This window comes from Theobroma cacao, chromosome 4 (genome assembly GCF_053813885.1).
Source record: "Theobroma cacao isolate CCN51 chromosome 4, ASM5381388v1, whole genome shotgun sequence".
Lineage (NCBI taxonomy): Eukaryota > Viridiplantae > Streptophyta > Magnoliopsida > Malvales > Malvaceae > Theobroma > Theobroma cacao.
The window spans coordinates 36,358,150-36,380,552 of record NC_142642.1 but is presented as its reverse complement, the minus strand read 5'-3'; the positions used below and the strand labels follow the sequence as shown (position 1 = coordinate 36,380,552).

General features: G+C 35.3%; 3 protein-coding genes across 3 annotated transcripts; all 3 read left to right on the top strand.

The window, feature by feature from the left end:
• The first annotated feature begins 128 nt into the window (after positions 1-128).
• LOC18602877 (endo-1,3;1,4-beta-D-glucanase-like) lies at positions 129-3,085 on the top strand. The gene is given in 7 exon segments (XM_088805986.1): positions 129-552; positions 817-838; positions 1,364-1,492; positions 2,045-2,133; positions 2,244-2,332; positions 2,405-2,521; positions 2,726-3,085. Coding segments are annotated over 7 exon segments (735 nt in total). The 5' UTR covers positions 129-404; the 3' UTR covers positions 2,867-3,085.
• A 1,087-nt stretch (positions 3,086-4,172) lies between these two features.
• LOC18602876 (endo-1,3;1,4-beta-D-glucanase-like) lies at positions 4,173-10,021 on the top strand. The gene is made up of 7 exons (XM_007034518.3): positions 4,173-4,454; positions 5,097-5,118; positions 6,677-6,803; positions 7,120-7,210; positions 7,385-7,474; positions 8,499-8,599; positions 9,675-10,021. Exons 1-7 carry the CDS (start codon positions 4,307-4,309, stop codon positions 9,813-9,815), a joined length of 720 nt encoding a protein of 239 aa, XP_007034580.3. The 5' UTR covers positions 4,173-4,306; the 3' UTR covers positions 9,816-10,021.
• Positions 10,022-17,769: 7,748 nt separating this feature from the next.
• On the top strand, positions 17,770-19,020 carry LOC18602873 (F-box protein CPR1-like). Its single transcript, XM_088805790.1, has one exon. The coding sequence runs from the start codon at positions 17,770-17,772 to the stop codon at positions 19,018-19,020; it is 1,251 nt and encodes a 416-aa protein (XP_088661916.1).
• The last annotated feature ends 3,383 nt before the right edge of the window (positions 19,021-22,403 follow it).

Below are 22,403 nucleotides of genomic sequence, written 5' to 3'. Positions count from 1 at the left end.
CCATCCCATACTACAGTGAATAATGTAACATCTTTTTCCACTGAAAAATGTAGGAAAATGTATAGTTTGAAGGTTGTACAAACCAAATTTCAGTATGAGTAAGATTGATATATAAATTACATGCTACAAAATCTTTTCATTATATGCATCTGTGCTTTGGGACGGTTTTATTCGATACATACATATGCTACAAACCAAAATCTTTCATCAATTGTTGCCAAAAGTAACCACGCGCGGTTCCTATGACGAAAGCCGTGACGTTGCTATATTTCGTTGTCAGTAGAAGGTCAACGGATCATTTCCTCTTCAGCTTTCGTTCTACGACTCCAGTTTCTGTTTTGTTTCCACTTTCCACTGTCTTGGGAAGTTGAAACGTAGTATATGTTCAAATCTGTAAGATAAAAATGTCAAGCTCCCAGTGCTTTGAGAACCCACCAAGCAAGAACGCGGCATATGGAGCAGGGACGGTTCAGGAACTCGGTGGCCTCACTGCATATCTCACTGGCCCTCCTGATTCCAAGCTTGCCATTCTTCTTATTTCTGATGTTTTTGGTAACAACACTTTTTTTTTTCTAAATCATTAAAACTTTCCCATTTTTGTATCGCATTTCAGTGATATTTTATGACTCTAACATCAAATGCGATATTTTATGACTCTAACATCAATATGCTTAATTTGTTTACCTTGTTTCTTGATTAGTGTAGTTGGTTTGAACTGATGTTTTGGTTTCCGTTTAAGGTGTTTTTTCTGTTCTTTTTTTCTAAGAGAAAGATAGCTAGGACTTGATTGGTTTGTTATGTTGAAATATTTTGCAGGATATGAAGTGCCAAATTTGAGGTATGGGTGGATAACTGGATTGATTATTACTACTATGATCTTGGTTTTTCACTGTATGATGGATTAGATATAGGAAACTGATCGGATGGTTATTAATGGTGGAATCAAGTAAAGTTAGATGCATTGCTTCGAGGCAAACAGTTCATCAAATTTGTTGGTGCTTGAAATACTAATAGACTTTGTTGTTATCTTTATATACCTGTCACGCTTAATCCTAAAGTTTCTTGCAGTTAATCAATCATGTTTCCCTGCTCAAAGATGTCTGTCAAAAGTCAATAACAGACATTTCAACCTAACAGAATATCCTTGAAAGAAAAGATATTTACTTGTGGTAAAAACTAGACTCTTGAAATTTACCAATGCCTTCAAAAAACACTTCCAGGATCTTTCTTCTCAGCTGTGACAGCCCCTGAGACTAATTGATGTTTACTCGACATTTGAGTCCATGTAACTTTAATCATGTTATCTATGGCGATTAAGTTCTTGTTTCTTAAAAAGTTAATATTTGCATACTTTCACCTAAAGGAAACTCGCAGACAAAGTTGCTGCGGCTGGATACTTTGTGGTGGTTCCTGATTTCTTCTATGGTGATCCTGCTGATATCGATAATCCTCAATTTGATCGAGAAGCATGGAAAAAAGTTCATAACACATTTAGTTTCTTGTTATGCTGGCAGAATCATAGGACAGTTCATCATTGAAATACTATGTGATGATTCTTAAAATGAGAAAGCAGGGGTAGAAATTGAAAATCAGGTTGTTGGTTGAGGAAAGAGTGGTGCTTTTGTTGTCACTAGGCATCATGAGTTGTGGCATTCCCACCGGGGGACCCACTCCAAGGTATCGTTACGCGTGGCCGAATCATCACATTCCCAGTCCGCTGCAGCGGCCCTCCGATCCTGGGACTCAAACCCACGCCTTTTGTTTCCCCCGAAGGGAACGCCTTTAACCATTCTAGCTTCCCCCAGTGGGAATGCCACATGAGTAAAACTACCATTCGATTGCTAATATTGCATAAATGGCTTGGAAATATTGGCAACTCATCATCTTGAGCATTGATAGTGTCATTGTTAATTCAGGCAATTATCCGTAGAAAGTGAATGGATGGCAAAGCTAGTGGACTGAGCATATGAAGAATGACCCATAGCCATTTTTTGAACAACGTTTAGGTTCAGTAATTCCGTCTGTATCTCTTTATCTTGTAGGAAAAAGGATTTGAAGATGCAAAACCAGTAATTGCTGCCTTGAAAAGTAAAGGTGTCTCCGCCATTGGAGCTGCAGGTTTTTGCTGGGGAGGTAGATTACTCTGGTTCCTTTTTGCCTTCCTAAACGCTAAATATCTCTTGTAAAGTGGACCTAGGTGATAAGCTGAACCCTGAAATTTTGGATGCTTGCATTTGCATCAGGGATGGTCGTAGTAAATTTAGCAAGTTCGGATGACATCCAGGCTGCAGTGGTGTTGCGTCCTGGTGGCATAACAGAAAAGAAATCAAGGGTAAGTTTCGCCTTTTCAAGTTCTATAAATAAATGCTTGTCACTGATGGCAAATTGGGATATTGCTTCAGAGGTTAAAGTTCCAATTGCTATATTGGGAGCTGAGATTGACCATCTTTCACCACCAGAACAACTGAAGCAGTTTGGAGACATGTTGTAGTTCCTCAAATAAGAATGTTTTTAATTCACTGTTTTACAAAATCATTAGAAATTTGATGAAGCCTCTAATAAGGAAAATGACATTCTTCCAAAACTCCACATAGAAAAGGAACGGTTTTGTTTTAGAAATTTGCTAGATTCTAAGCATATATAAGACTCTTTGCTTCCCATACTTATGGTTCTAAGTAAATATCGGCTCATATTGATTGTTATTTTACATGACTACTTTTAACAGTTTGATAGCTTTGTGAAAATTTTCCCTGGGGTTGCACATGGATGGACAGTAAGGTACAATGTTGAGGATGAATCAGCTGTAAAGAGTGCCAAGGAGGCTCATGATGATATGCTTAATTGGTTTATTAAGTATGTGAAGTGATGAAAATTCTTATGATAGAAGTTGATAATGAACCATGATAAGGCGCATACTTGTTTGCAAGACGATTGGACTGAAGGCCAGAGATTGTTGTAGTCTCATTTGTATGATTTGAGGATTATCTCTTGTTTAGCTTCTCTAGACATTGCTAGAAGGTCTAATTGGGCATTTTTCAGGCATGAAAACTATTTATATATGCATTTTTACTTGTATTCTGCTCCAGCTTCATATCATGGCAATAAGCTGCACTTTGCTTGGCTGCTTTTGGTATGTGCAGATTAATTGCATCATTAAATATTTAGCTTTTTGCGGTAATAACTTATTTTCTTGCTGGAAACTGGGATTTCAATTGAAATATTCATAACATTTCATTGGAATATTCGAGGTAACCAAATCCTTTGCAGTTTAGGAAGGTTTTAAATTTTGGGTTTATTCAATTGAGCTAAAAAGGTAAATTCTTGCCAAGTGTCAAGGCTTACCATTTTCAATTGCAAATTTCCAATAAGCAAACTCCAAGTCCTCCACCTGCAGAAACATGGAGGAATGTATTCTTTGCAATCTCCTATTTCCCTATATAAACTCCAAGAAATTATTAAATAGGTCCTTAACATAGGTCTGGAAAATATTTTACACAAAAACGACACAAAATCGTTGTCAATGTATTGAACAGAGCTGTAATTTCCATTAAAAAACCTTAGAACACTACTATCAATAATTAGTATTGAATGTCAAAGGATTTTCTTTAAGTAGTAGTAAATTTACAATTATGAACTTGCCTTTCTTTTTTAACCTGTTATGTCTATTATGAACGGAGTTGCCTCACTTGCCAACTTAATGATGTTTTAATCTCAAAAAAGCTTAATACTAATGTTTTGGTAAAAGAAGTTAATCTAAAGTTCCAAGCTTTGGCTAAGGCGCCAAGCAAATGCAATGGGAAGAGGCTCCCTGTTCCACCAGTCAATATCTGTGGAGTATCCATTTTGCTTCTTGAATTTGATGGAAAGAAAAGTCATAACCCAACTTTCCAGATATATGCCAGACTCAAGCCATGGTTTCTGTGCAATGAAAATAGATAAATGCTACTAGTACATTCTAGGTCTATAAGTCTTAGGTGAGAGTAAGGTGCAAAAGGGAGATTCTTTTTCAATGACTTTGCCCCGAACCCTTTCAAGTTTCATGTCATGCCTCTACCACAAAAAAATAAAAAAAATTGTCCTTTTTAAGTTGATATATTTTACTACTAAAATGGCAGACCTTTAAATATGGTGACGCCAGGGATGATGAACTTTCCTTCCCCGATATATTGAAGAATAAATGCTCGGGGGTCCACTGTTGTTTTCCCGATAGCCCAAAGTCGGGTCCACTAGTGTTTTTATATACTGTCTCTGTGTTTTTGTTTGATACAATCGAAGGAAGGGAAAGTTAAGTTAGAAGAGAAAGAGGATGTCAGGTCCGCAGTGCTGTTCAAACCCACCAACATTGAACCCCGGAAGTGGAGTTGGTCATGTTGAGGAGCTCGCTGGCTTGAAGACTTATTTCACTGGATCTCTTGACTCCAAGCTTGCTGTTCTTCTTGTCTCTGATGTTTTTGGTAATTACTTATTTCCCCCAAATTTATTCCTGATTCCAAGCTCTTCACTTTTTTTGTTAACTTTTCTGTTTCAACCTTTGATGTGGGTTTTTTTCTTTCTTTTTTTTTTTCTTTTTGTGGTTTGCTTGACCATATTTTTCCTCGGTTTTGTGTGAAATTGATGATGGATTGTCTGTTTAGGAATTCAGCAGCCTCAAGTGTTTTCGCTCTAGAATTGCCAATTCTTTATTAGCTTTTTATCCATTTTCCGCACTTTTTTTGCTTCGTGTTTTGACTTGTTAGTACTTTAAAACATATTCCATCTGGGTTCTGTATTTGATTAAATGGATACTTGTTGTATTGGCTTCGAAACTCGTAATGGGATTCTCTGTGAGGTACTTTGATAGTTTAAACGAATTGGTAGAGCAGAAGGATGTTAGGGTTGTTTGTTTCTAAGTTCCTGATCTATCTTTAACAGAATTTTGTCTTATATATTATGGTTTTGTTTTTTTTACTATATATTTGCTTTGATTTAGCATTGTTTCTGCAATTGCATGTCTTTCGTCCATGAACTATAGATACTTGTTGTCATCATGATCATGATAATCATTGCCATCACTTTGGTCTTCTGCTAATCTTGCTGTTCTTGTCATGGCTCTGCAGGATATGACGCTCCAAACCTGAGGTAAGACTAATTCTGCATGTGCAACTAATTGTTGCTGATGTTTTGCCTTTATTATCTTTTCGATGACTCCTGGAAAATGTAGTCTTTACTTTAAAGATATTTTTCAAATCTCATATTGATACTTCCTTGTTCTACTGTGGGACAGGCTGTCCCAAATCTGTATTTGATTTGATTTCAAATCCCATGCTTTTGCCCAAGTGTTTACTTTTCATTCAAAAATGGATTAGATTATCCTCCTTTTTTTTTTTTTTTTGACTTGTGGGAGAGGGAGGATTTAGCGTGCTCTTTGAGCAGGAGATACATGCACCTACCACTGAGCCAAATGTTTAGGTGCATTAATTAGATTATCCTCATTTTTCATGGTGAAGAATAATTGAAATTTTGTTTTACTAATATTCCATGATACATGATTTCCTTTGGTTTGATTTACTTACACCTCCAGTGCCTGCGTCTTTTCCTAGCAAGTACTTTACCATACGGGGTAACTGGCCGGTGAAGGAAAGAGCTAAAATCTAGAGTTTTCATTGACAATATGAAGAGTCTGTTGCTTACTGTGTTCCCATTGTTATTAGCTCTTAAACTCATCACACTGTCACTTTCCGAGGAATTAAGAAATTCATCTGCCCATATTAATTCTTTACCCAAAATTTTCACAATCAGGATGCCAATACTGGAATGTGTAATGTACTCATTTGCTTTAATACATGTTTTGCATTGCGACTGGAGTTGCATTCATTTGCAATTACTAAGTTTGACAGTAAACACAATGCCAGACAAGGTAAAATTTGAAAAAAAAAAAATCCTGATTGGCAATGATTTGTTCTCAATCACAAAAGCAAGTAGAAACCTGCTTTTGCAATTGTGGTGAGTTTTCTTTCAAATGCAATTTTTTATTGCAATCTCCAATTGGAATCACAATGCCAGAATAGGCATTGGAAGATTTATATCTCATGCAATACTGATTGTAACCAAAATTAGGGTTGGCAAATATAGTGCTTGGAATAAACTGTCTAATAATTCAAGTTGTTAAATCATTAGGCAGTAGTTGATGGAAAGACAACTTAGCAAGGTCCTTGGACACACTGAGTGCTTCCAGCAGTCCATCAATGTGGTCACACATCTCATATGGAGTTCAATTCTCACCCTGATGCCATATGAAATTCTTTTAGATGACTTATCTTGCTTCCATTTTTTACATAGTTGTATGGATTGATTGTTCCTATATTGAGGTGTTCTATCCTCTCACTACTGGTTTTTCTTGGCTTAAAATGCACAGAGTGACCTCTCATTGTAACATTTTGAAAAATGTAAATATTTGCTGATATGATAATGTTGAGTCTGAAAATTATAATTTGGCAAATTTGGCATGCCTCTGAATGATTTTTGGCACAGTTGGATTATTTTATCCATGGATGAGATCGTGACAGTATGGGAGTCACTTTGTGATAGGGTGCTGTGATGTCAATTTAATTTAACTACATAATTTGTTCTGTCTAGCATCCAGAGTTGAACTGTTCAAGCTTCTGGAACCTAATGTCAGTTCCTTTTGATTGTCTAGAAAGCTTGCAGACAAGGTTGCAGCTGCTGGGTTCTACGTGGTGGTTCCTGACTTCTTTTATGGAGATCCCTTTGTTGCTGAGAGGTCTGATAGACCTCTAGCTGTTTGGTTAAAAGATCATGGACCGGTTGGTGGCCTTTTGACATATACCTAAAATTGTTTACTAGTTTAGTTGTATAACAAAGGACCTTCATTATATGCTTGATTTTACTCTGTTTTCTTTCCAATTGTGTTTTGGACTCTCCTAAATTTATAGACTGGCTTTTGTTTCTTTATGTTGGATGTAAGTCTGATGTTGAATCTGCTGGGTGCATTCTTGCTTTTGTTCACCATCATAGTAGCTGCTATTTTTATATATCTCTTTACCTAGAGAATTATCTAATGCTTAATGATGCATCGCTTTTGAAGTTTTATGCTCTGAAGCATTGCAATTGCTCTTTTAGGATAAAGGTTTAGAGGATGCAAAGCTAGTAATTGATGCTTTGAAAAGTAAAGGGGTTTCAGCAATTGGAGCTGCTGGCATCTGTTGGGGTGGTAAGGTTTTTTTTTTGCATTATGTTTTTAAGTTGTTTTATTAACGCATCTTTACTATGATTAATGCTTTTGCAACTGCATATGATTTAAATACTTTATCTTATCTACTAGTTTTAACTCTTTGATCACTTTATTACCTAAGATGGCAAATATTAAGTCTTTGGATTATCTCAGCTAAAGTTGTGGTTGGACTGGCAAAGGAGGCCCTTATCCCAGCAGCTGTGCTCTTACATCCTTCATTTGTGACCGTGGATGATATCAAGAGTAAGATTCTAATTTTTTGGATATTTCAATTATGATTTGTTCACTTCATTAACAAATTGTTTTTGATTTAGTGATTTTATGGTGAGGTCTGCTGAGGCTTTAGGGCAGAACTACTGGTTGAACTCTCTGTAAAATGTTTTGCATAGGCTCTTGCATTAGTATTCAGTTTATTTTCATGGGGCCATGTTGCCTGATCAGTTTTTAAAGGTTTCATGGCATTTTAGTTGAAGATTCTTATACCATTTTAGTCCAAAAGACTCTCTTGCCTGTAGTGTAAATTGTCTGAAAAGCTTAATCACTTTAGAGCTCCTTGACACAAATTCAAGAATGTGAAGTTATGACTACCCTCTATCTTTTGTTGAGCAGCTTTTATTTGGCAACCGTTATTCAAGAATCAGTAAGAAACAAAGCAGAGATCATCTTAAAACCCAAATCTACATCTTTCAGGGACCAACTCATCCATGTTCCATCAATTCGCCCTCACAATATTAGGGACCTACCTCATTGGAACCAATCATGCAGCTGTCCAGAACTGAGAAAACCCGGCCTTATATCATGATCACCAACAGAAACTCCATGTTTTACAAAAAAGCCAACATTGTTCCTTATGCTAGAAAAGAATGCCATTAATGATCTGTAGAAATTCTTTCTGGCTTTAATATTCCCTTTCTTTATGATACTTTAGTAATACCCACTTTGAAATAATTTCTAGAATTAGCTATTATTAACTTAGATGAGGGCATTAAATCTTTGCATGCTTTTTCTGTTATATGACGATGTTTCACTGTACAGAATACCCATGCACAACTTTTATACCTAGCTAGCTACATCATACTCCCTTTCTGTGTGTACATTTGAAGTAAGATTGGCTGATAGAAACTATTAGGCTCTGGTGACCATTTTACTGAAGTTAGTAAAGAAACTGGCCTCAAACAGATTTATTGCTTCTTCTTCTCCCATGGTTGTGTGGTGTGTGTGGTAGGGATCTACCTTTGTACTAATGATTATGTGCAAATATTTGCAGGTGTGAAGGTGCCCATTGCAATACTGGGAGCTGAGATTGACCAGCTATCTCCCCCAGCACTTGTGAAACAGTTTGATGAGATCTTAAAAGCTAAACCTGAGGTAAGAAGGCCCAATCTGTTTACAGTCATTAGCTGTCATTAGCTGTCATCTCAAAAAAGTATTGGCTGCTGTTGGTTTTCTTTATTTAATAAGCCAAAGGTTTCAGTAAAAATTGCATTTTCTGTCATCTAGTCAGATTCTCTTTCAATGACAAAAATCCACTTGACATTTTATATTTTATAGAAATTAGGAAACTCTCTCTCTCCGCCATATCCTTTTTTAACTGCTGCAAGCTTATAGATTATAATTAGATGCATTCTCTCACTGGCCTTGCATCACCCTGGGGTTTTCTTATTCTTAGTTAGAAATTTACCTGTGATACGCAGTGAGTTATATTTCACTCATTCACACATTTATAAAGCACATATTCAAGTTAATGCATAGGTTTTATGTTTTCCATATTATAAATGCTGTTTACCTAAACATGTATTGGTGACAGCAAAGAAAACTTGAGGTTTTTCGTTTTTTGTTCTCTTTGTCCTTAATCGTTGAACCCATATATTGAAAAAAGGTGTAGTTGTTATTGATGTTGTTCACAGTAAATAACTAGTTTAAAGGGTTTTATTTGGAATCTGATAATGTTAGTCTTTGATTAGTGCTTGTGGATAAGTGTCAGTACATCCTCAATAAAAATGACAATTATTTTAAGATAGTGGGACTAATAGGTAGTTGGCTACTGTATATGACAAAGCACCACCCCCAACACCCACCACACCTTGTTGTGGGGTAAGCTTTTTCTGCAAATAAGATCAACTAGACTAAATACTTCTCCAATTACTTGGGGTTGGTTATGGCTTTTTCCTGGTTCGCTTTTTACTTTGGCCCATAGGTATGGTTATCTATGGCCTGCTCGAATTTGGGAGTTTGAATATCTGCTCGTTCAACCCACGGATGAATGTCACCTTAGGTCTGTGGCTACATATTTTCTTCACCTTAGACTTTTGTTATTTACTTTTTAGATCCCCAGCTAAACTATTGTTTCCTGAATGTCTTGAATCATGTTCTTTATGGCCATTGTCATCACTACATGAGCTCTCATTATCTCAGGTAGAAACTAACATCTTTAATTTTACAGGTTGGCAGCTTTGTGAAGATATTTCCTAAATGTGCCCATGGATGGACGGTGAGATACAATGTTAATGACGCAACAGCTGTGTCATACGCAGATGAAGCTCATCAAGATATGCTGAATTGGTTCACCAAGTATGTTAAGTGAGCAACTTATCAGAAGACGGAATTAATGTGTATTTACCTAGATCTCTGTTGCTGTTAGTGTTAAATGGCTGAGAATGTACCTTGACTTTAAACTATGCTAGTGTTCCCAAAGAATAAGAGAGTGAATTCTAACGCATTGTGCCTTGTTGCGCGGGTGAGACAACATTTTAGTACCTAGAAAACCTACAATATATGCATTGTTGTCGATATTGTGCCTTTCAGCCAATGAATTGAAATTTCTGTTATATGGTTTGACATGAATTATGTGCCTAGGTTTTCATCGTGGAGATTACGGCATGCATCTGGTTTATAATTGGACCATGTGGAATGCTCAGCAACGAGAATAACATAACATATTAGGTCCCTGAATGGGTTAAAGTGGAAAGAGTGAGAATCATTTGGTGTGTTGATATGCGTGCCTCATCTTTATTTCTTGTTCTGCTAAGTTGATTGTAAATTCTAATAATCATGATTATATACACGAGACATGATTAAATAGTTGTCAACAGAATTCTGTTTGTCTTGGAATGATAGAGCTTCATGTCTTTGCTATGTTATTCAAATTTCCTTGTGTGCATTTTCTGGATTTCTATATTTCCCATCTTTTGTTGACTGCAATAAGAGTCTACCTTAAGGTGGATTCTTTCATCCTGACCAAACCAACATGAAAGAGTTTGACAGCCTACTTACAACTTTGTCAAACCTTTATGGACCTGTTGCACTGCATTGAGCTTAAAGAGTTTAGTATGTTATGATGGAAACCTATTCTTGGAGGAGTTGAAAACAGCTTGAAATCTCCAACTGCAAGGCAAAAAGCCAGAAACCTAGTCATGCAAGTAAAAAATGCTTTTGCCGGCTTTATTTGATATATTTTCTTTTTATTTGTTTTTACTCACTCTTTACCTTTTCCGATTTTAAATCTAACTGTATATTATTATTTTCTAAAGAGTTTTTTTTTTATTTGTTTTTTAAAAGGAAATAGCCTTCTTAATTCTCCTATTTAAGAAACACAATAGGTATTACCAAACCCTAGTCTCCTCTTTCCAACCTTCGATAATTCAAGAACAAAAAATTTAGCCCAAGCACCGGAGGCATGGAAAACACAAGCGGCTCGCTGCTTCATATACCTGATGAGATTGTTTATGATATACTCTCATTCCTACCTGCTAAGTCCCTACAGCGATTCAAGCTAGTATCCAAGCCATGGGGTTCTCTGATATCTGATCCTAACTTTGCTGAACTGCATCTCCATCGAGCACACACATCCCAGGACAAAAACCCATTGCAGGTTGGGGAACGAAACGTCCCGATGGGGTCTCATCCGTGTTTCTCATTCTATTCAAGGTCTCATCCGTATTACTCATTCTATTATGGATTCGATCTGCCTGATCATTATGGATCTAATGGTAATGTTGTAACGCTTGACTGCTACGGGTCCTCACTTGATTACCATGTATCCTATCTTGACTACTATGGATCTAATCACTATGGTGGATCCTCATTTAGTCGTGCTGTTGAAACGCCAGACTACTATAGATCCTCACTTGATTACTATGTAACCTATCTTTGACTACTATATATATGGATTTGATTGATAATTTCTATTTTGCTCATTTAGCTTTTCCTTAATTTCAAAGTTACGCTATTTTCCGCTCTGACTACTGTGGATCGCAATGTATTAGATTTAAGTTATGCTTTTCAGTATAAGATATTTTATTGAAAAATTTAATAATTTTTTATTTATATAAATTGTCGAAAATATTTTTAGTTATTTGAATTATTTATCTTGTAAACAAATATTTTGCATCATGACCTATCTCCAATAATTTTCAATCGAAACACCATAAAAATATTAACATATAATACATCTAAAATATTTTTTAAATCTTTTTTTTATTTATGTTATACTAATCTTTGTTGAAAAAGAATAATAAATAAAAAATAGAAAAAATATTTTATTATTTTATTACATTGTGGGATCGATCTTACAAAAAGTGAAAAATAATATTTTTCAAGTGGGAGAGATGTTGGAGATTGAGTTGCGGCGAGCCTTGGTAAGGCTGGAATTGGGGGAGATGAGGATTTGTTATTGGTTTATGCATTAGTTGTGGTGGTGGACAGCCTCTGTAGTTATCTGTTCTGTTCCTTCATTACTACTCTCTTTGGTGTGGTGGAACATCCTTGGTATGGCTTGTTTTCTAGGATCGTTTATTTACGGTTGTATTCATGATGGTGCTGAGCTAATGGCTTCGGTGGGAATCATGACTGCTGCTATTGAATTGCGTTAGCGTTAGTCAAAACAAATATATATATTTATTTATTTCTTTTTTTTTACATATATATATATATATATATATATATATATATATAAAAGTGGTATGATCTCACAAAAAGGAAAAAATAAATGAAAAATGTTTTACGTAAACATAATATATTTTATCCTCGTCAACACAAAATATTCCACTTTTAAACATTTTATATTCATAAAAAAATTTTTGAGAAAAAGATTAAAATCTTTTTTCAAGATACATTTTTCAGTCTAACCAAACAAAGTCCAAGAAGAGAAAAAAATTTTTGCTACTAGTTTTAATTTGATTGCCACTTTTACGATATATTTTTTTTGGCATAATGCTTAAACTTTTAAATTATTTAAAAAAATTTAAATTTATTTTTATTTTTCTGTTTCAACCAATTCTTTTTTATTTTTATTTTGGATCAAATAAATTTTTATATGAATAATGGTTCACTAATTATCATTGATTAAAATGATACTTGTCATTTTATACACACATAGAATTGATACGAAAAGTAAAAAATATGATATACAAAAAGTGAAAAATATGATATAATCATATAATTTTTCATCATTATTATGATATGTCAACATGTTGTATAGAATAATAAGTGACATTCTCAAAATAAAACTAAAAGGATTTATTTAATTTAAAATAAAAATATTAAAACCTAATTGAACATAATAAATAAATAATGGTTTATTTGAATTTTTATGAATAATTTAAAAATCTTTTTAGATATTATGCTATTTTCTTTTGATTTGCTTTTCTTACTTTTTACCTTTTCCAGTTTTATTATAAAATAAATATATTTTGATTAAATTTAATTGTATTTTTTATTTTTTCACTAGTTTTTATTATTTATTTTTCAAAAGCAAATAACCTTCATAATTCTCATTTTTTTTAAAGTATTAATTCTCATATTTAAGGAACACAATATGTATTACCAAACCCTAGTCTCCTTTTCGCAGCCTTAGATAATCCAAGAAAAAAAAAAAGTAGCCCTAGCACCGGAAGCATGGAAAAAACAAGGACCTCGCTGCTTCTTTTACCTGATGAAATTGTTTATGATATACTTCCACGCCTACCTGCTAAGTCTCTTCAGCGATTCAAGCTTGTATCCAAGCCATGGGGTTCTCTGATATCTGATCCTAACTTTGCTGAATCTCATCTCCATCGAGCAAACACATCCCACGACAAAAACATGTTGCGGGTTGGGCAGCTAGACCTCACGATGGGGTCCCATCCATATTTCTCATTCTATTCAATGGATTTCGATGGATCCAATCGTGATGTTGTAACGCTTGATTATGATGAATCAAATCGTGATGTTGTAACGCTTGACTATGTCTTCCGCAATTATCACGCTCAGATCTTGGGTTCTTGTAATGGTTTGTTATTTGTAGCAGTTGATTATGAGACTACTTTTTATGGAACCCATCAACCGGTAAGTACAACAGGATTCCTCCTGCTATTGTTTCGGAAGAGGCTAACTTTATTTCAGGACTTAGTTATGAGTTTACCTCTAGAAACTACAAAGCAATTATAGTCTCTTATCTTGTAAGTGGACCATCATCTCCACACGTATCTTATAATAATTATGAATCTATAAACTACTGTGTCTATAATTATAGAAGGAATTCATGGACAAGAAAAAGTTTCGGTGAGTTTTCTTATCGCTTACACAATAGAAGTTCGGCTGTTATGGTTAATGGATTTCCACATTGATGCGTCTATCATCGAAAATCAGATGAATCTCGAAATTATTCAGAGTTTATTAGTTATTTTCGTATGACTTATGTAATTGTTTGCTTTGATTTAAAAAATGAAAAATTTAAGGAGGTGGAGTTACCAGAGTGGGCAACTGATGAGATGAAATTTTGTTTGGGAGTCCTCGGAGGATGTTTAAGCATATCCCTTGATCCCCAGGAAAGCTTTACCGAAGTATGGGCTATGAAAGAATATGGAATACCAGAGTTGGACTAAATTGTTTGTCCTTTCCATCTTCCTATGGACAGTTGAGGCCAATATGTTTCGCAAGGGACAACGAAGACGAAGTTCTAATGGAGGTAAATGGAAGGGATTCGATAATATTCAATCTTAAAGAAAGCACAGAGAGGATTTTGTTACTAGATGGTTACAACTGGTTCAGCGAATGTACGTATGTGGGGAGTCTAGTTTTTCCAGAAGAAAATGGAAATCAAAGCTAATTATTGGGATATGGTTGATGAATTTTCTAGTATGTATTAGATTGGTATCTATATTAATTCTTTTATGATTAAGTACTTATATTGATATGAATTCTAGGCAGTGAAATAATTTAGAAATTTAATTATCAAGCAAGATATATATAGAAATTGTTTCTTTGTTATTTTGGTTTTGTTTTAAAATGAACAGGTGACGACTGAAATAAGTGCAATTTTCACAAGAAAAAGGGAAGTTGTAATAGACGCAGACCTTGAAAAATTCGTGGAGAGTCTGATTTTGAAATGGTAGGAAGAAAACGTGGCAAGTGAAGAAGAGTGCTTTCACTAATGGAGTGACTTATCCAGTAGTACTCTTCTTTTCTTTGTTTTTCCATTTCCCTTTAATTTAGTCTAATGCATATTCCTTTTATCGCATGGCGGTCTTAGGTAGTAATTGATTCATTCCCGTGAGAGAAATGTACAAAAATCTACCACTTAGTGGCAGTGCAGACATAGCCTTGTCATTGGCATCAGACTGCTAATGTTAAGAAGCTAAATGAAAGTAGCAGCCTGCCAATTACATTAGGTTGCAGCAGGATCACACCCATATCCGCCCAACACAAAACCAGGACAACTCGAAGCCAAACCCAAAGCAGATATCATCACACAGCAACCTAAACCTCACCAGACCCTACCTATGATTTGAATCATCCAATTGCACAAAACTCCCCAAAACCTGCCAGCCAATTCCAGCCTTCATTGTAGCCGAGAGCAGTCATTCCCTTCCCAGGACTCGGGAAAGCTTCACCTACGTTCTCTCCCGAACTTACTTTGGCTTCACAGGCTTCCCTTGTCCTGCCATGTCATGTCAACCAGGTCATTCAAATCCAATCAAGAGCCTCCAAACTTAGAGTTGTTTTCATCACTGACCCAAACACGATCACTGACCAGAGGGACGCCATCGACTTGACCGGCATTCCACCTCCATGGCGAAGTGGACCGCCCCTCAGCATATCGGCAGCATCTCACCCCCATGCAAAGTATGTGTCCTAGAAAAAAGCACAAGGCACTTCCACTGGGCTCTCTCGGATAAGCTCCTATGAATAAGCAGCAACGAACCACAAAGAAAACACATCAGGCTTAAAGAATCATGAATTTCTTCAATCAAAGATACAAATGTGACATCCTTAAAATTTGTTTGACCAGTTTAATTCTAGTGGTCTTGATTTGTTTCTTTTGCTCAGTACGTTTTTGTATCACTTGTCTGTTTTTTTCTCACAAAGTACCCTAAGATTGCCCATATTTTCTCACAAAGTTAGATTCTATCAGGTTCTCCTAAATATTTTTTGGCTGCCAAATATCACAATACTGTCTTTTCAACAACCCCTCCCAACATCAAAACTGAAAATGGGTTTCACTTTCAATAGCTAATACTCTGTATATAGTAGTGATTAATTTTTGCGTAAAATTTGTGTGGCTTAATTATGTTTTTTTTTTTATGAAGATTAATCTGTTATAACAGAGGGGGAATAACCCCATTACATAAGAACAGGCTATGGTTAATATACTCAAATATTAGCATAAAACCATAGCATTTACGTAAGACATTAAAAGAATAGCACAACCTCTTAAGTAACTCCACTACCACCCTTTGATCTGAAAAGCATCATTACTGCCAATCAAAACCTCATAATGTAAAGAAGCCAATGAAAAATATGGCTGTAGCCAGCCAAAAATCAAGAAACTGAAGTGAGAAATCTATAACTAAATATATCAAAGTATGAACTTAAAATTGTATTGAAAATTATATCTCGAACATTCAACTCAGTGATAAATGTATATATATTTCTTAATTTAAAGAGTTGGATTTAAATTTCTTTTTTTTTAAATAAAAAAATATTAAAAATTATTATTTTCCTCAACTCTAATCATTTTGTATCTGCTGCATAAAAATATTGACAAACTATAGAATAAACTTTATATTAGATTGTGAGATGAGAAAAAAAGCATAAAATAATTAATAGAAGGATCTAAATTTGCTGCCCCATACCACCCTTATAGAATGATAGCAATAGCATGCTTGCCCAAAAAACTGTATGTAATAGTAAACTAAGAATAGGCAAAGATAAATAAGGAAGAACTCCTTATGTAGAAACTAGCTTGATCAAAGTAAGTAATTATTGAGCCAACTGATGATCAGCCTATTTTTTTGGGGGGGACTTTATGCTTAAACTGAAGTGTGCATTTGAGGGGCAATCGAAGCAGCTTGACCACAGCTAAAACAATTAGCCCCAAAAAATAAAAAATAAAAAATTGAAAGCCTTGAGCACGTGCTTTATGTGTGGCTTATTTATACTAAAATTTGTTATCGCATGGTGAATTTTTTTTTTTTTACTAATAATGATATAAATATAAATATATAAATATTTTTTAAGTATAAAATTTGAGTATAAATAATTCAAACTTTATGTTATTAATTTATAAATTGAATAAATTTTATTAATTTTTATAATGAAAATATTTAACATTATAATTTAGAAATAAAATTAGATATTATCCCAGATAGAAATTGTACTCTTTTCTTTTTAAAAAAAAAAAAATAATTTTATTAGCACTAATATCAGAATGTCATTCGAAGTCTCTATACTGTTTGTAAAAACTTCTAATAGCATCAAACTTGATCTATGCATCAAAAAAACAGTACAAATACAAAAAAAATACCCTCGCTCTGAAGAATTGACAGTATTAGCACTCAACCATACTAAACTAGGACTCTTATACCTCCCTAATTTACAGGACTAAAACTCCTATCATAAACCGTAGGCATCAACTTCATCTGCAACTAGCTTAATTTAGACAAAAAACTTGCAAGCTGCCATTCAAACCAACTTAATCTTATGACAAAAACCTGCACCTCACGCTCTTGTAAACTCGTTCCTTGATGAGGATCGATCCTGCAACCATATTTCATTTACCTTTTATTTCCTTGCTGCATGTCGTCTGAGACCTGATGTTGTCTCCCATCTTCCATGGACTCCAACTACTTGTCTCTTATCTTCAGTGCACTTCAACTCAATTAATCTCTAGATGATCTCTTCTTTTTCTTTCTGAAGAGTCAAACCCAATTTTTATCCAACTCCGAAATCTCCTCTACTTCTATTCTTAACACACCGTTCTATTTGAATTTCAATCCTTATCATACTATTGCGTACAATTGTAAATATTAATTACATACTAATTATAAATTATTTCAAATGAAAAATGACAATTTAAGAATATAGCAAGTAATAATATCTATTAAATTATAGACACGTCTCTTAAAAAGCATTAGAATTATAAGAGAGTATTAATGAGAGAGATATATATGGCTAGATTGACGTCAATTTTAATCAAAATAAAAAAAAAATTCTAATATTTAAGTAACACAACAAGGGTTAAGAAACCCTAGCCTCCCCATTTAGAAAAAACCAGAGCCATGGAAAGCACAATCACTTTGGTGCTTGAGATTGTTTATGATATACTTTTACGCCTACCTGCAAAGTCTCTACAGCGATTCAAGCTTGTATCCAAGCCATGGGGTTCTCTGATATCTGATCCTAACTTTGCTGAATCTCATCTCCGTCGAGTAAACACATCCCAAGACAATGTTAACCTGTTGCGGGTTGGGCAGATAAGAGCCGTGACGGGGCCTCGTCCACGTTTGTCACTCTATTCAATGGACTCCGATGGCTTGAATCGTGAAATTGTAAAGCTAGACTATCCCTTCGGCGATAATCTGCGCCATGCTCGAATCTTGGGTTCTTGTAATGGTTTGTTACTTATAGATACAGAAAGCTGTGCAGAGTACTTTTTGTGGAATCCATCAACCGGTAAGTACAAGACTATTCCTCCTCCTTTTATTCAGGAGGATGGTGAGTTTATTTCAGGACTTGCTTACGAGTCTACCTCTAGAAACTACAAAGGAATAATAGTTTCTCATTATGTCAGCGGACCATCATCTCCATCTCATGATAATTATGGCAATTATGAATCTTTATGCTACCGTGTTTATGATTATCAAAAAAATTCATGGACATCAAAGGATTTCTGTGAGTTTTCTTATCGGATACACACTAGTAGTACGGCTGTTATGGTTAATGGAGTTCCACATTGGTGTGTTTATCGTCGAAAATTAGATGAACGTAATGATCAAAACTATGCACAGCATCTCCGTTTATTTTATTTTCATGTAACTTATGTTATTATTTACTTTGATTTGAAAAATGAAAATTTTAAAGAAGTGGAGTTACCAATGTGGGCAACCCAGGAGATGAAATTCGATTTGGGAGTCTTGGGAGGATGTTTAAGTATGTCCCTTAATCCTCATGGAAGCTTTACTGAAGTATGGGCAATGAAAGAATATGGAATACCGGAATCTTGGACTAAATTGTTTGTCATTTCATCGTCTTTTGGTAAATTGAGGCCAGTATGTTTCCCAACGAACAACCGAAACAAAGTTCTACTGAAGGTAGGTGTAAAGAAGTTAGAGAAGTGGAAGAAGGAAGGTGTAGAGAAGTGGATAATCTTCAATCTTAAAGAAGAAATCACGGAGAGGATTTTGTTACTAAAAAATGACAACTGGTATGACACGTATTTCAGCGAATGTACTTATGTAGGTAGTCTAGTTTTTCCAGAAGAACACCAAACTAATCATGAGGAATTGGTTGATGAATTTTGTACTCTGTGATTAGATGAGTATTTTCCTTTTTCTGTCCCAGTACTATGAATTGGTATCTATTAGCTTTTATGATCTAAGTACTTTATATATGTTTTGTTTCTCTTTTTTTTTTTTTTCTAGAGATTTTATTAGCAGCTATTACCAGCATAACATGATTAAGTCTCTAGCCTGACAAAAAAAAACTTTAGCTGGCATAAAGTATCTGGCTTGAGAAAAATGAGACTGTATAGATGCTATCAGACCCACCGCATAAAAAATATCGGCGGCAGCCCTAAAAAAAATATGGGCTATTAACACAACCCTATACCTATTCAACAAAAAGCTAAGCTGCAACGAGCTAGGTACAACACTTACACCAGCACATTAGCCAGAAACCTTTTTACAACATACGTCATTCCCAAAAGCAAACTAAGCCTAAGACCACCTACAAGACCATAATGCTCTGAACAAAACAGGGCACTAGCAGCAAGGTAACAATGTGGCTCCAAAAAATTCCTTCCTCATCAAGTGTTGAATAAGTCTTGAATTACACAACATTGTCCCATAGGAAGGCAGCAGCTTGGCTTCAGCAAAACAACCTGTCACATTCCCCTTAGAATGCCATCAGCAGTCGTCCCTCCCTGGTTCCACAGAGCATTTCACAGCTTCACATCAGAGACCTGCTATAATCATACAGCCCACCACCTGATCGTATAACAATAGTCAAGATGAACCAGAAACGTAGCCATAAAATAAAGCCTTGGGACTTCCGTACCACCACATGCCACAAACCTCATGTAAACCATCAAAGACTTCCCTCTGTAGCAAGTTCTCCCCCCTTTCTTGCCACTACCTCCTCTTCCACTTTTCTGTCCCATCTCCCCCATCAGAATGACCTACACCTCGCAAAGTGGCAGTTCACAAAACACCCCTCTCTTTTCCATTCCCCCACTCTCCCGTTAGCTCCTCTCTTATCCCTACAAGAATTCCTCACTCAGATGGCTGCCCAAAGTAGCCTTCCCACCTATCACCTCTCTTTCGCATTCCTACTCCCTCACAGCCCTCATTCCCCTTCCTCCTCCGCTTCCTCCCTTTCTTTCTTCATATCTTCTGGCCTCCATTTAACTTCTTTGTTCTTATATACGAAATTCATGGAGAGAACATTAGAATAAAATCGAATGATGATCTGCCGCCATTTCCTTTTATCAATTTAATCATCCAATGTTGATGTGGCTGAAGTAAAGTTTATGTAGGTGAAATTACCAGAATGTATAACCCAAAATACTGTATTTTGGCGGAGAAATATTGTACTTGAGTTGGGGATTTTGAATGGACGCTTATGTTGATCTCATAGTCAGAAGGGAATTTCTTTCAAGTACGGCGGCCATGAAGGAGTATGGACGAAATTGTTTGTCATCCCATGTTTCTTCCAACAGTTAAAGGCCAGTGACGTACACAAAGGAAAAGGGAAGTTGTAACGGAGGCAGACCACGTAATCTTCAATCTGTAAAGATAATTCCATGAAAGCAATTAGCATCTCAAAACACAAGAGTTGGGATTTTACAGTGCCTACATTTCCATAAAAACAAAGGGAAAAAATGTGGCAGGTGAAAAAGAGCACTGCTTTCAATGGAGTGGCTTGTCAAGTGGTATTCTTTCTTTTTCATTGTTTTTCCATTAGTCTAATGAATATTCATTTTATCGCATGATGGTGTGTGTGTGTGTATATCAGTTCTCTGCTTTTTGGGGTGTCACTCTTTCGCAATCCTGATACCTTTTGCTTTTGTTTTGGAGGAACAGGAAAACTAACATGTTAAAAATTTAATTTTCTCAACTTTTACTTTTTATTTGGATTTAGATACAGAAGATTGGGTAGAGAATTATTTTAAAGGACTTATTTGGATCCCAAAGCTCACAAATTCAGAACTACCTTGGATGAAGGATTATGGAGTGGCAGAATCTTGGTTGAATTTATTTGTTATTATTTATTTATTTTTTGTCAACAATGGAGATGATGATGATTGTAGATACTAGATTTTGGTTCATACTGTTACTCTAAAAAAATTATGTTACAATATAATATTGTACAGAAAATAATCTGAACAAGTGAAGTGTTATTTCACGCAGAACAACTAGAATAAGTAAAACACTGCTCCATATGGAACAACTAATACAAGTAAAACAACTACTTCAAATAAAATAATCACTTCACTTGGGTGACAGTGAAAGTAACTCGGAATAAGTGATAGGGTTCATGGGTTACTTTCATCTTGGGATGTTCCGGAGAGTTTGGCTTGGTGGGGTGACAGTGAAAGTAACTCGGAATAAGTGATAGGGTTCATGGGTTACTTTCATCTTGGGATGTTCCGGAGAGTTTGGCTTGGTGGTTCAGATATGGAGGTAGTTAAGAGGTTTTCTTCTTAACCTTTTCTTGAAGTACAAGTGTTTCACCCTCTTATTTTGTTCTCGTATATCTATTCACATACACCTTCTTCTCTTGTACGTATTCTTGTATAGCTTCCTCCCCTGTACTTATTCAAGTACAGTTTTTCTCTATCAGTTCCTACTCGAGAACAAGTCTCGTTAAATATAATTACTTCAATAGTCACATAATAAATTTTTAACCATTACTCAATATTAACTTTCAATAACGGTTACCTAACATTAAATTTCTTCTTAATGGTGTCATTTATTACATATATTAAAACCTTGTCTTGTAACCGTTACTTCTGACACTATATATAGACTTTTCACAATTCAAAAAAATGAAACTTTTCTCCTTCACTTTCAGATTTACCTAACTCTCACTCAAAGCTTTTCTCTCTAGCATATTCTCGTTAGAACACCTATTCTTTTCTTATCCTCTTTCACCTGCCACAACATTTGATATGTTAGGAACTGCTCCAATCTTCCTCTTTGTCACTTTCAGTACATCCCTTACTTGTTTGCAGCGCTTCCTCCTCTTCTTATTACAAGAACTCCATTTATAATGATGATGCCAATTTGTAGCCATTTCCGCCAACGTCAAGTTACTTGTAGAATGGCTACTGCACTTAGCAGGACCAATTATCTAAACCCAGTTCTATTTTAAATTACCATCGTTTGATCTTCCCATACACAGGATGTGTAAGTAAAAAGGTTCTGATGAAATGATACCGTTATCTTTTTATTGACTTTGTTGGCATTCAGGTACAGACAGAACCGCATCAAGCCGAAGGTTTTTGGTCCTTCTCCTATCAGACAATTTCGCTTTCAGTTCGCAAAGACAGCTCTAAAAAATTATCATAACTAGATAAGTAAAGTTACAAATAAGTGGCACAAAGAGAAGTAATACAACATTCATTTCTATCATACGGTCCATCTAGCTAGCAACCTTTTTGTAGAAAATTTTAGCACCATACGAAAAGCATGTA

What these genes read in the sequence shown, in the direction of transcription:
- LOC18602876 (XM_007034518.3), top strand. Translation starts at nt 4,307, where the DNA reads ATGTCAGGTCCGCAGTGCTGTTCAAACCCACCAACATTGAACCCCGGA. An exon ending in TCTTGTCTCTGATGTTTTTG is followed by an intron (nt 4,455 to 5,096) that starts GTAATTACTTAT and finishes ATGGCTCTGCAG; the next exon opens with GATATGACGCTCCAAACCTG. An exon ending in TATGACGCTCCAAACCTGAG is followed by an intron (nt 5,119 to 6,676) that starts GTAAGACTAATT and finishes TTGATTGTCTAG; the next exon opens with AAAGCTTGCAGACAAGGTTG.
- LOC18602873 (XM_088805790.1), top strand. Translation starts at nt 17,770, where the DNA reads ATGGAAAGCACAATCACTTTGGTGCTTGAGATTGTTTATGATATACTT.